Source organism: Trachemys scripta, chromosome 1, assembly GCF_013100865.1.
Source record: "Trachemys scripta elegans isolate TJP31775 chromosome 1, CAS_Tse_1.0, whole genome shotgun sequence".
Taxonomy (NCBI): domain Eukaryota; kingdom Metazoa; phylum Chordata; order Testudines; family Emydidae; genus Trachemys; species Trachemys scripta.
The window spans coordinates 324,535,969-324,549,614 of record NC_048298.1 but is presented as its reverse complement, the minus strand read 5'-3'; the positions used below and the strand labels follow the sequence as shown (position 1 = coordinate 324,549,614).

The 13,646-nt window shown below is 44.3% G+C and overlaps 1 protein-coding gene across 17 annotated transcripts in view; it reads right to left on the bottom strand.

The window, feature by feature from the left end:
* The window catches only part of PICALM (phosphatidylinositol binding clathrin assembly protein), a 118,537-nt gene that overhangs the window by 40,273 nt on the left and 64,618 nt on the right, over positions 1-13,646 (bottom strand). For all 17 annotated transcript variants that reach the window (XM_034759008.1, XM_034759011.1, XM_034759009.1 and 14 more), the window contains exon 12: positions 6,912-7,012. In XM_034759008.1, the coding sequence (XP_034614899.1) occupies positions 6,912-7,012 (101 nt within the window). The remainder of the gene's footprint in view (positions 1-6,911; positions 7,013-13,646) is intronic.

Below are 13,646 nucleotides of genomic sequence, written 5' to 3'. Positions count from 1 at the left end.
TCAGAGTGCCTTTATCTTTAAAGAAGACCACGAAGGGTGGGTGCACCATCAATGCTGCTATTTTCCCTATTTGTCGTGCTGAGGTGATGGTTTTAATTGACAGGTGTAGAAGAGAGACAGTTGCCCATAGGTTCAAAGGATAGTCTAGTTAGGGTCTTTAGAACTAGATTGAGGTCCCATATTGGAGTGGGGCATCTGGTATATGGAAAGAGGTTTCCCATGCCCTTGAGGAATGTGTGTGTTCTTGGATGGGCGAATACAGAATATCCATCCACCTGCTGGTGGAAGGCCATTATCGCCACAAGATGTACTCTGAGCGATCTGAGAGACCAGTCTTTTGGAGATCTAGTATATAGTCTAGGATCAAAGGGAGGGAGGAAGATGTTGGAGCAACTTGATTGGAATTGCCCCCAGGTAAGTACAATGTAGGTAAGTATGATGAGTCGGTTTCCTACTGTGTAGTAACACTTCCTTCACCTCCTCAGAGCAGCAGCTCTCTGTGTTGGAACCACAAAGGAGCCAAGCCTGGAGCTGAAGGATCTGTAAGTTGGGGTGATTAGATCTGTCTGTCGTAAAGGAATCGGAGGCCACATTGCTAACTGTCTCAGGTATGGGTACCACATTTGTCTCAGCCAGGTGGGGCAATCAGTGTAACTCTTGCTTTTTCCTGCCTTATCTTTAACAGGACCTTCAACAGCAGAGGAAATGGAGGAAAAGCGTATGGCAGTTCTCTGCCCCATTGAAGAAGGAAAGTGTCTCCTAGGGACTGTTTCCCCAATCCGACTCTGGAGCAGAAGCAGGGACATTTCTTGTTCTGGTAAGTAGCAAACAGGTCTATTGTTGGGGTTCCCCATCGACCAAATATGTTGTGGAGCACTGCTGGGTTCATTTCCCATTTGTGGACGCATGAGAAATTTTAGCTGAGACTGTCTGCTGTTATATTTTGTACCCCTGGCAAATAAGCAGCTGATATGAGTACATTGTGGTGGCTGCACCAATTACAGAGGTTTAGTGCTTCTGTAAAAAGGGACGGTGATCTGGTGCCACTTGACAATTTATGTAAAGTGTGCATGCTATGTTTATGTTATCTGTCATGATTTTCATGTGAGTCTCCTGATGAATGGAAGAAAGTTTGCACAGGCATTTCTGACAGTTCCTAAATCCAAAAGGTTGATGTGGAGCACAACTTCCGTTGCGGACCATTTGCCCTGAACTCAGTGATGGTTTAGGTGGGCTCCCCACCCTATCAGAGACTGGTCAGTGTGTTGAATCTGCCATGGGAGGAACGCTCTCACTTGCACTGTGTCGAGTTCAGCCCCCTGTAAACGCCAAACACTGTACTGGACTCAAGGTTGATTTCGGGGTATTGAGTTGTAAACCCAGTTGCGCAAATCTGTTGCATACTCCCTTCGGTGGCTTGTCTGGAGTCTTTGAAGGAACAAGGCAGTCGTCCAGATACGGGTAAATGTTGATACCTAATGTTCGTAGATGCGCCACTATGATGGAGAGAACCTTGGAGAATACCCTGCGTGCAGACAAGAGGCCAAATAAAAGGGCTCTGTACTGGTAGTGGTCCTGCACCAAGGTAAATCTGAGGAATCTTCTGTTGGACAGAAAGACTGCGACAGGGAAGTAGGCAGACTAAGTTGCGGGCCAAGAACCGATCTCCCTGCTCCAGAGATGAATAGTTGCTAGTGCAATCATCTTCAATCTTTGCGCCTTCACATATCTGTTTAGTTCTCTTAGATCTAATATGGGTCTCCAACTTCTTTTTCTTGGGGATTCCTTTGGCAGCCACGAGAGGTGAAACCACGAAGCCCACCTCATTACCACCACCATCAAAACTGAGTGGGGGCCACTGTATCCATGGTGTCCAGTGTGATCTGTAGCACTGTTCTTGCTACCAGCTAGCTCTCATGGATGATGGCTTTAAACTGTTCTCGTTGCGCTTCTGGCAAGTGGTCAATAAAGGTGCTGAGTTTCCCATAATTCATGTGGTCAGACTTTGCCATTCAGGCTTGGTAGTCTGAAATCCTGAATTGCAGAGATGCCGAGGAGTATGCCTTCCTTCCAAATAAGTCTAGCCTTTTCCAGTCTCTATCATACGGGGTTTATTTAGCATGTTGTTGCTTTCCTCGCAAATTATCGGCATCTATAATAGAGTTAGGCTGAGGGTATATAAAAAAGAAAGTCTGCCTCTTCAGGGGACACATAATACTCCTTGTCTGCCCTTTTACATGTCAGCACAATAGAGGCTAGTGTCTGCCAGATAATCTTGGCAGGATCTAAAAGCATCTCGTTGACTGGAAGGGCAATGCAATATGTCCAGCAATTTGTGGTGAGTGTCCTTCACCTTTTCGAGAGATATTTGTAGTGTGTCAGCAACCCTCTAACCGATCCTGAAAAAACTTGATATTATTGGCCAGTAATGGTGGAGAGGACATCACCCCCTCAGCTAGTGAGGAGGAGATATTTGTCGGTGGTGTAGTCTCCTCTTGTAGTCCGGCCTCCTGCTACTCAAAAGTTTCCTCCTGAGGTGCTGGAGTTCTAGATACAGAGGCTGTAGGAGACTGTCTAGTAGACTCTCTGTAGGAGACATTAGATGCCTGAGAAGTATGGTGCCTGTATGCTGCCCACGGGACCCAGTACGGCCATTAGGGTGGAGGACAAGGCATGAGTAGTGGCACCCACACGTGGCCATACCAGGAGGGCTGGGGACCAGAGTGTGAGTGGGAGGGTCCTGGTTGTTGTAATGATGGGGCATGGTGTGAGGCCAGAGACATTGTCATTTTGGTCACTGTCTGACTCCTCATTGGAATAGGGTGGGACTTACAGAAAAGCTAGAGGCGAAAGCCCCAAAGCCATTAGTCATTCTGGGGGAGCAGTTCATGCTCAGTACCAGAGCCCCGGTACTGAGTAGTAGGAACTCTGGAATTGCCACGATCATGATGTCCCTAGAAAAGTGAAATTCCTGAGATACCGTCGTTGCAAACTACCGTCAGATGTTGCCGGTGCTGAATCATTGGTACCGACGATCTTTTATGAGGCACACAGTCCGATGCGGATTGTTTCGAGGCAGTTGGTGCCAAGGATTTCTTCATTAGTGCCGATTTTGCAGAGGCGGCAGGGTCTCTGCTGTTATCTTTGGCAGATGGTGTTGCCACTTCAGAGCCTGTCCCCTTCAAGTTTTAAGGCATTATGGCAGAACTTGTACCCAAGGATCCTATGTCTTCTGGGTATCGTGTTTTGGAGCCGCTGGTGCCGAGGTGACCAATGGCACTGTGGATCTCCACTGGCTGGTCAGGAGCTCAGCTTGAGGGCTTGCAGCCCTCTTTTTGGAGGTTCTGAAAGGGGAGTCAGACAATTTTCTCTGTGGTTCTTCCTCCCTAGAATTTGAAGGCTCTGGGGATGATCTTCGCCGTGGAGGGATTTGGCTCAGGGGTCGGATGCGAGTTTAAGAGCACTCTCCATGAGGAAGCGTTTCAACTTTAACTCCCAGTTCTTTTGGGATCTAGCCTTCAATTGCTGGCAGAAGGTGCACTTCTGCAGAATATGAGCCTTTCCAAGGCACCGGACACAGCAGAAGTGTCTGTCCGTAACCAGTATTGCCTCCTCACAGGAGAGGCCACATTTAAAACTGGTGGAGCTGGGCATTTTTCTTGCAGGGGGCAATGCCCAAATGGGGGGGGGAGGGTGTGTGTGTGGGGGGGAGAGAGAGACAGGGACAGGAAGAAAGAAAAAACCTTTTTTGTTGTGTTTTGGAAAAGTGAAAATGGAAGCTCTAGAAATGCTACAAAAACAAACTCTATAAGAAGCAATAAAACTAAACCCTATCAACTATAATGGAACACGAGGTAAGTAAACCAGATTGCTACTCACTATCTCAGGCCAAGAGTGGCTGAGAAGGAACTGAGGGCGGTTTGCCCCACGCAGCGCTAGATAGCCTCAAGGAAGAGCAAACAGGAGGGAGAGCAGGTACGTGGGCCAAATGGACACTGCTACCTAAAATCTCCAATCAGAGGTGCAGGGGTGCAGACACACCTATAGTGGAGCATCCATAGGGACACTACTCGAAGAAGAAAATACTTCTTACCTACCTGACATAAGTGTTGAGGGTTAACGTTTGTAATGCTGCTTAGATATTTGGATGAAAGCAATGCAACAAAAACAAAAAGAATTTTCAGGCCCATAATCCAAAACAATTTAGCACCAGCCAATCCTGAAACCTTTGTAGCTATTGATATGATCTCTACAAGTATTTAAAAAGAGGTTCATACCTATGCAGATAGAACAGTCTGGAATGGCTATTATTAGGGTCTCTTACTAGAAGAGAAATTTAGGCTGAATTTCAGAAATGCTAAAATAGTGAGATATTAGCTTATGATGTGGTTTTTGAGAGGAAGTGGTATTAATCCCTTTCGCCTGTGACATTTAAAATTGGACTAGTCAAAGTACTAGAAAGTCATACAAGATCTAAGGAGACCAGTAAAAGCAGCTAATATTTTTTTTTCCATTTCTAAATTCTGACTATCCTAGGCATGCAAATTTCAACATATAGCTTGAAGGGCCCTCCACCGACTCTCTTTCTGAGGAAGGTGCTTTGCTCAGTAGTGTTTTGTATTAAAGGAAATACAGATTAATTATCCTATTTTTGAAACCACCACCACAGCTGGTGAAGCACTGGAGAATGAAGCAAAACTTTTAGAAGTCCTTGTGAAAGCCTGAAATCTTAAAACTTAAGTAAGGCACAACATCTCTTCAGTAGTAGAACTACCATGCATTACCTGGAATTGTGTGCAAAGCTTTCCTACACGCCAATGTTAATTGTCAAGGTTATACAGAATGTGCACACATACATGCCCACAGGGAATAGCAGGTAACATACACACAATGTGTCTTATGAAAATTTACTCTTGCTGGTAGAAAAATTAGTTGAAGCAGGCCAAAGCTCACAAAATGAAGAATGAGATAAGATGTTGAGTGATTTCATCCTGTTAAAGAAAAACCAGGAAACAACACTGTTCCAATGCCTATATTTTCATTAATCCAAAAGCATTGAAGTAAAGTATTCTAATGCCTGGGCAGAAACCACTTTTTTTTCCTCAAATCCAAATGGGAGTTTAGCACTCAGGGCTCATTTGGAAAGGTAACGTGTGTATTTTTCAGATCATTTTATGTCTACAAAATCTGGAATTGAAATGTGACCTCAGTTAGCTCACCATTTTACTAAATCCAACATCTTTATATACAGAGATTAAAAAAAATACACCCCTTCCTTGAAGTTTCTAGTGCTCTACTGATACCTACAATTACAACAGTGATCTTATATATCAATTACATGTTTCACCATTATTTGCAAAATCCTAGAACACTCTTAAGTAATAGGCAAAGAAACATGAAAGGCTGGGGCAAGCCAAGAAATATTTAAATATGCTAATACCAGGTTGCTAAACATCCGAGGTCTGAATATTCTTGAAGGAAAATGGTTTAATCTGTTGAATTGCCTTGTGGAATGTTGTTGGCTACCCATAAGGAAAGCCAAATTTTACGTACACGGGTTTACAACATAATCTGCATCAGAAAAGACCTCTGTCTAATGGATCATCTAGACCACACCATGCAGCGTGACAGGATAATTTTACTATTCTTAAACCAAATCTGAGAGAGATCAGTCGATTCTAATCTTCATTAGCTTCAGTCAAAGTGGTTCAACAGAGTCCCATGCATTTTTTTCCATTTCTTAACTATTCTAGGAGGGTGGTGAAGCACTGGAATGGGTTACCTAGGGAAGTGGTGGAATCTCCATCCTTAGAGGTTTTTATGGCCCAGCTTGACAAAGCCCTGGCTGGGATGATTTAGTTGGGACTGGTTCTGCTTTAAGCTGGGGGTTGGACTAGATGACCTTCTGACGTCTCTTCCAACCCTAATCTTCTGTGATTCAGTTAAACATTTTGTTAATATTCAACCAAAATTCTCTGCTGCACTCTTAAGCCTGTACCTTTGTGGTTTGTATTCCTTGCCTAATCTGCATCCTTGTTTTCTGTGGTTATAGGCCACCCTGTCTACTTTCAGCCTTCTCTCTCTAGAGAAGATGCCCAACTCAAGCTTTTCTCACAGATCTTAGTTTAAAATATTTTAAATAATTTTATTGCTCTTTTCTGCACTATTTCAAATTCGTCCATTTTAAAATTCTGTGCTCAAAACCAAATCTCTCACACGGGGATATTTGGCACCAAGAAAGTGGTTGACAACTAGTTGGAAGATTCCTCCCAGCTGTGGATGAAGGAGTTTTGCAATCTCTGGATTGTTGGATGCACTGAACAAAGTATTACAGTACTGACTCATACAATTTGTCATACTAAATTATTTTACCAATAGCTCCCTTTCATCCTAAAGCACTTTATAGAACCCCCAAACCATTCAGTATGATCTGCATCCCTCTAGTTCAGTGGTTCTCAAACTGAGTCGTGAATTTTAATGGTGCCACCAGGGCTGGCGTTAGACTTGCTGGGGCCTGGGGCCGAAGCAGAAGCCCGAGCCCCACTGCCCAGGGCTGAGGTTACAGACCCCCGCCTGGGGCTGAAGCCCTTGGGTTTCTCCTTTGGCTCCCTGCCCTGGGTTGCGTGGCTCAGGCTGTCTCAGGCTTTGGTCCCCTCTCCAGGGGACCAGAAGGCATTGTCAGAAGGGGATTGTGGTGCAATGAACTATGAGAACCCCTGCTCTAGTTTGCACCTGTGTTTGTTTGATCCTTCCCTCTCATACAGCACTTACATTTGTCCTTGCTTAATTCATCTTAAAGATTTCAGAGAGTTTCCCTATTTTAGCAATAATAGTCTACACTATGGAGAATATCACTGATGGGAGAGTGGCTATACAGCAATTAGAAGCATGATCCAATTTAGAGTTCTTACCTCCCCATGTACCTCCTACTTGTGGCCCAGTGGATATAGGATGTACAGATGGATGAAAGGTTGGCTGCAAATCAAGTAGATCATTTGGCAGATTTGATGTGCTACAGAGACAAATTAGGACAACTGTTTGAACTGTATCAAATAGTTTTCAATACAAGGCAGCATTTTCAACTATTATGAACAGATTCACTAAACATTAAGGGGACATAACTATAGCAGTTTGTTTTTAATTTCATGGGGAATATCTTTGGATTGTAAGCATAGCAAGCTCAATTCTCTGCCATGCTAAAGCCCCTCTGTGCCAATCCATCAGCACATAGCAACCATAAGCCTGGTGGGTATAGCCTACTGATTTCTCACACTCTCCTCAGACCCTGATGTCCAAGTAGTGGCCAGAGCATGTCTGCACTTCAGTGATGCACAAAAGTGACCTCACAGGGGCTACTGGTAGCAAGTGGCAGCTCTAAACTGTGCCAGGAAATCCAACTTTGACATAGAACTTGTCCCAGACTGGAACTACAAATGGCTCCTCTGACCACTCCTCAGCTACACCATCATTCATTGAGTACAGCTGAGAATTTGGCTCAATGACTATAATGCTGATAAACTTTTTTAAAGCTTTTGAAGTTTTTTAAACACTGGCCAGAGCTGTACTGTCATCAGTGATACTGATGCATAAAAAAGGGTAAATTTAATTACCTCTCCATTGGAAACAGATTCAAACCCCAAGAAGTGTCAAGCCACAAAACTCATTGTGGGGAAGAGGAAATATTTCCTTGGTTAATACATGGAAATGGGGAGAAGGGCACACAAGTCATTATAGCAATTGTATTTAAGATGTCAAGTATCTTTCAAACAATGGAAAGGAAAAAACATTTTAATGAGCCCTCTTAAGTTCATAAGATTTTACAGTTATAATACATTTCTTCAAAATGCTGGAGTAGTGTGTCCATCCAGGTCCTAATCATATTTTTACATATAGTACATCAAGAGTTAAAGTCTCCTTTAATCACAAGCAATATAGGAGACAGAATAATAAATATTTTTAAACCCAGTGCACAAAATCACTTAAATCCAAGTTATGTTGGCAATACTTTTTAAGTGAAAAGGTTAATCTAACTTTTGTACTGGTGCCCATCACTGTAGTATCTGATGACTTCTCAGAATAAAGTAGATTAGGACAGCAGGGGTCCTTAATTGAAATTCAGGGAAGCTTCTGCTCTAATCCAAATTCTACTCTCAGAATTCTACCTGGGGTAATTTTTTGAAGTGAGAGAGAGAAGAGGAATTCTATTCTTTCTATCTAAAGATTATGGGAGAAAAGTGACAAATATAGACAATGCATAACATCTAGTAAACCATAGAAATAAATTCCTTTCTATGCTCTTTTGCCTGGATTTCAGTTAAAGTAATATGCATTAAGTATGTGATGAGTCAGAAGAAGAGATTCTTTACCTGAACACTAATTTGCGTTTTGAGATGCTTTGTCCCTGTGGGTGTTCCATCGTAGGATGCGTGCGCACCAGTGTGCTCTCAACTGGAGATTGCAAAGGAGCGCCCATGGGACTGTGCAGAGCAGTTCCTCATGCTCCCATATGAAGTCAAATAGGGAAGTGCGGACCCCGCCACCACTCAGTTCTTTCTCAAGCCCAAAGCAAGAGGGCAAGAGGTGGAGACCATAGGGACAAAATACCTCAAAGAACTCAAGTCACTCTCCCTTGAGTTTATGTCTCTATGGGCGCTCCATTGTAGGAGACCCCCAATAGTAACTTAATGTGGAGGTGGGCGCTAAGGATGCAAGCGCAAAACAGTTCAGAGGACTGCATCATCAACTGTTGTTTCAGTTCTAGAAGCAGGTAAGACAGCATAATGCTTGGGAAACATAAGGATGGAGGACCAAGTTGCAGACCTGCAAATATCTGCTACGGAGAGCTTTTCGAAAGGGCTGTAGACATGGACTGCGTGCTTGTGAAGTGTGCTGTCACTCAGAGTTGTATTCCAGCAGTCTCATAGCATGTTAAGATGCAACTTGAGACTCACTTCACGCAGTCTGTGTGAAAATTGGTTGTCCCTTCATCCTCTCCGCAAAAGATAGAGATAGTCTGGGAGTGCCACTGAAAGTCTTAGACCTGTAAAGGTGGAAGGCGAGATGTCCTCCTGACATCTAGTTAGTGTATATAGGCTAGTTTCCTCCTGGAGGCATGAGGCATTGGATAGAATACTGGTAGATGGGTTTCCTGATTAATATGGTATTCCAAAGAGACCTTAGGGAGAAAACCAGGATGGAGATGTAGGGTAACTTTACCTCTGCAGAAAGTAGTGAATGGTGGTTCTGTCATGAGAGCACCGATTTCTCCCATTCATCTAGTCTAAGTGATGGTTATAAGGAATGAAGTCTGAGGGAGAGGAGGAGGAGGAGAGAACAGATAGCCATCGGTTTGAAGGAGGGTTTCCACAGGGCATCAAGAACCAAATTTAGATGCCATTGGGGGGCTGGGTTTCAAACAGGAAGAAATAAGTGTTGAGAGCCCTTAAGGAATCTGGTCATGGGAGGAACTGAGTGGAAGGAAGAGGATTCAAGGTCCCTAAGTTCTATGACAGTAGATCCCTCCTGAGGGGAAGGCGGAGAGGCACTGAAGAGAGGTGAAGGAGGTTTGAGTATCACACCTATCTTGGCCAGGACTGTGCTATGAGGATAACCCTCACTCCTTCCTATTGCAGTTTGAACAACATCTGGAGAATTAGAGGTAGAGGCAGGTAAGCATATTGCAGGGTATGGGGCCACGGTGTTCTCAGGGCATATTCCAGCAGTATCCTCCTTTGGAGCAGAAAAGGTGACATTTTGTGTTGATTGGAGTAGCAAATAAGCCTTCTTCTAGGAGACCCCAGGTTTGGCAGATGCTGTGGAAGACAGTTGCTGAGTTCCCTTTCGTGGTCCTGATGGAAGTTCCTGCTCAAGGAATCTGCAATCATATTCTGGAGACCTGATAGATAGACTGCAAGTGTTTTCCATGTAGTACAAGTACATGTAGGCAATAATATAACCTTATTGACTGGTAGAGACATCTTTCCTTGGGGGGTGAGAGGGGTGATATTTAAAATATCCACCAGGGAGTGTTGAGAATCCTGACCTCTTCTAACAGGATCTGGAGGGATTCCACCTTGTGTTTCATTAGGTCCTGGAAGGCCCTAAAGTCACCAGCCTAAAAGAACAGTGGTGGTATTACCACCATGGAGGAAGAGGACTTGGCTGATGGGGGTGAGATTTCCTCAATCTGTGACGTCCGTTCATCTTGCGTCTCTCAGTACCAAGGGAGCAGACTGTGCTGGAGGATAGTCTGTCAGACAATGATGTGGTACTGGCACGTGTTGAGTTTTCTTTTTGGCTGGTACCCTTTAAAACTGCTCATGAAAGTGTCCCCAGGAGTTCCAGTACGCCCATTGAGCAGGGAAATGTCCCCAAGTGTATTTACAACTGCCAGGTCTAGAATGTCTTATACTGAAAAGTTCTCTTCAGTATAAGAACTTAGAGGAGTATGCTGGTACAGTATCAAAGAGCCCTGTACCGATACTTCAGAGTCAGAAACAATATCCTCCTCCAGGCTGAAGAGGGGGCTTCTAGCATTGGTGTTAGTACCAAGGGTAGGGGTTCTGATCCTGGTCAGATGAAGAGGGGTTCAGGCTGCAGATGTCAGAGCAGTACCGGGGAGGTGAGGGGGACTGACTCTTGTGGAGTTCCTTAAGAGAGGAGACTCCGGTTCCTCCAATATAACACAGTCTCCTGGGAAGAGAAATCTAGAATGCTGGAGGACTATGGTAGCCTGATGCAGCTGGTACTGGGGCCTGGAACAGGGATCAGTACCAATCAGCAGATGGCCTCTCGGGTACCATATACAGTGACACCAGCCTGAGTGCTCTCTTTGGCTCTGAGATGAGGATGACATCAGGGTTCATGTAGAAATGCTGTGTGCATCTTGGTGCCTAGATGTGTCAGGAGGTATTGAGGTAGGTACTTTGTGCTACCTGGTAGATATCTGATCCTAGCTACTTAGGCAGTACTGATGCCTTGGTATCAATTTCAGCAAGGTCTCTCGGGAATCAGATTTATGGGGCAACCGACCCCTTTTCTTTGATTGCCTGACAGAAAAAAGAGAAAGAAGCCTCTCTTCCAAGTCTTTATCTGTGGAATGGTTGTTTGGGCTCCTACAGTCACTGGAGTGGCCTGACACGTTGAAGCTGATTTATGGAGGAGAAGGGGAAGCAGACCCACACTGGAGCTAGGGAGCACAACATCAGGAGGAGCTTCAACCTAGCACATCTATCCTTTCAAGACCTGTCTTTGAATCCCGTGCAGACCTTGCACTTCGACAGCACATGGGTGTCTCCAAGACACCAGACACAGCTGGAATGCTTATTGCTATGGGGAGAAGTCCTGAGACAGCTCTGGACAGGGCTTGAACCCTGGTGTCTTCACAGCATAACCCTGAAGATCAGAGTACTAAAGCAAAGGTTCAGCAAAATAAATGTGGCGGGAACCCCCTTTTTAAAGTACAACTGTGCTGAAATACCAGAGAACAACAAATGAACTAAATAACTAAAACAAAAAAGAAGGGAATAATAAGACATGCACAGCAAGTGAAAGGCAGGAAGCTGTGAAAACAGCAGACACTGAATGTTCTGTTTCAAGCCGCAGGTGGGTGAGAAGGAACTGAGTGATGGCAGGTCCACACCTCTCTCTAGGCCCTAGTATGGGAGCACGAGGGTGTGGGCCTGCAGACACTGCTTTGCAATTTCTGATCAAGAGCACACAGGCACATGAGCGTCCTATGGTGGAGCATCCACAGCAGGGACATATACTCAAAAAAGAATACAGCATTTCTAGATGCTGTTCATCTGGATCTGAAAGCACTGCAACCTGTATTACAGCTTGTATAGAATGATAAAAGTATACTTTAGTGATATAAATGTCCAGATAAACAAAACTTATAGTTTTCGGATAATATGCTTGTTTTTTGAATTAATCTAACTTCCTATCAACTGGCTCATTTATAGTTACTGCCCAACTTTAATGGGATACCGTAAGTTACATCAGTATGTTCTCTTCAACGCACTCTGAAGTGCAGCATTAGTAGGTCCGGTAGATCAGCAGGAATAGACCTATGTTGCCCACTAAGAGACTCAAAATCTAAGTGCCCAAAGATATGCACCATTCCTATCTGAAGGCAGACATGCCTTTGGCCATAACTGAAGATATTAATTAGAAAATTCTTTAGGATCCTTTGTCAGCCTATCAATACACTGGCACTGGCTCTGCTGGGATCCACTCTACTACTCTCGCTTAACCAGAAAAAAAGGAAACGAGAGAACATTAAGAAAAAAAGGAAAGTAAAATCTGACTCCTAAGACTACTACTCAAGGTATGTTCTTAAAATACTTTATCTCAGCAATGAGAGAGAGGGTCAGCAGAATTGTATTTTGTAACATGTATTTTGAAAAAAACTAAAGTAGGCTAGAATAGATTAAAACACTTATGAACTTTTCATCTGCAAATGATGTCTGTCTATAATGTAACTTTTCTGGCTGTTAAAGTAGCTTTGCCAAAGCTGGGTTTCAGATAACTATTGGTGTGACTAACAAATGTTTTTGGATATCCAACAAATAAAATTACATCTGATCATTTTAAATGCTTTGTCCTTTATCAAGGAAGAAACTCAAATGCCATATACTCTTCTGTTTTTACCCTCATGACTTCCGGTTACTAACACCAACTGCTCATTTCTGTAATTCTGAATGTGTTTTTTGATTCAGATAAATGGTTGGTGTCCTATAAATCATTTCCTATATTTGTCATCTAGTGGGAAATAAAGCCCACCAGAGTGCAAACGGTTTTTGAAGAACAGCAAAGAGAAGAGAGGAAATGTGCACGTTCCCCTGTGAATTCCACAGCAATGGTTAAACATTCTTTGGGTTCAAATCCTGACCAAGTCCCTGCACAATATGGCACTATTTTGTATGACTAAGGACATGTCTACACTACAAACTTAAGCTAACCTATGTTAGGTCGACTTACAGCCACCACAGTAATTACTGCAGTGATTCATGTCCACAATACCCTCCTTCTGACAGTTATGCACATCCTCACCAGGAGTGCTTCCACAGACTTCAAAGGGGCGGGGGCGGATCTGAAAGCCCAGGCTCTCAGCTCCATGCACAGCTCCCCAGAGGGAGCACGGCTGCCCCACACCCTTGGTTCTCGGTTCCTTGCCAGGAACCTGGGCAGGAGCCTGGCTGGGAGCAGGGAGCCCAGACAGTAGTCCAGCGGGGATCCCAGGGGGCAGCCCATTTGGGAGCAGGGAACCAGAGGTAGCCTGGCTGGGAGCAGGGAACCGGGGCAGCATGTCGGCTGGGAGCCTGGAGCCCCAGGTGAGGGTGGGGTGCAGCTGGGCTCTAGCTGGAGCCCCATGGTGACAGCCCGACTGATCAGCCTTCTTGACAAGAATGACAGCCAACAACCAAAGTAAGTAACCAGCAGTGTCTATATGGACACTGAATCACCCTAAGCCCTACGACTCTTGTGGAGGTGGAGTTATTATATCGATGTAATAGGGCACTTACATCGGCGGGAGCAATGTGGTAGTTTGTACACGGACATAATTAGGTTGACATAAGCTACCTTATGTCCATCTAACTTTGTAGTGTAAACCAGGCCTAATAGTATTTTTATAAACTAAGCCC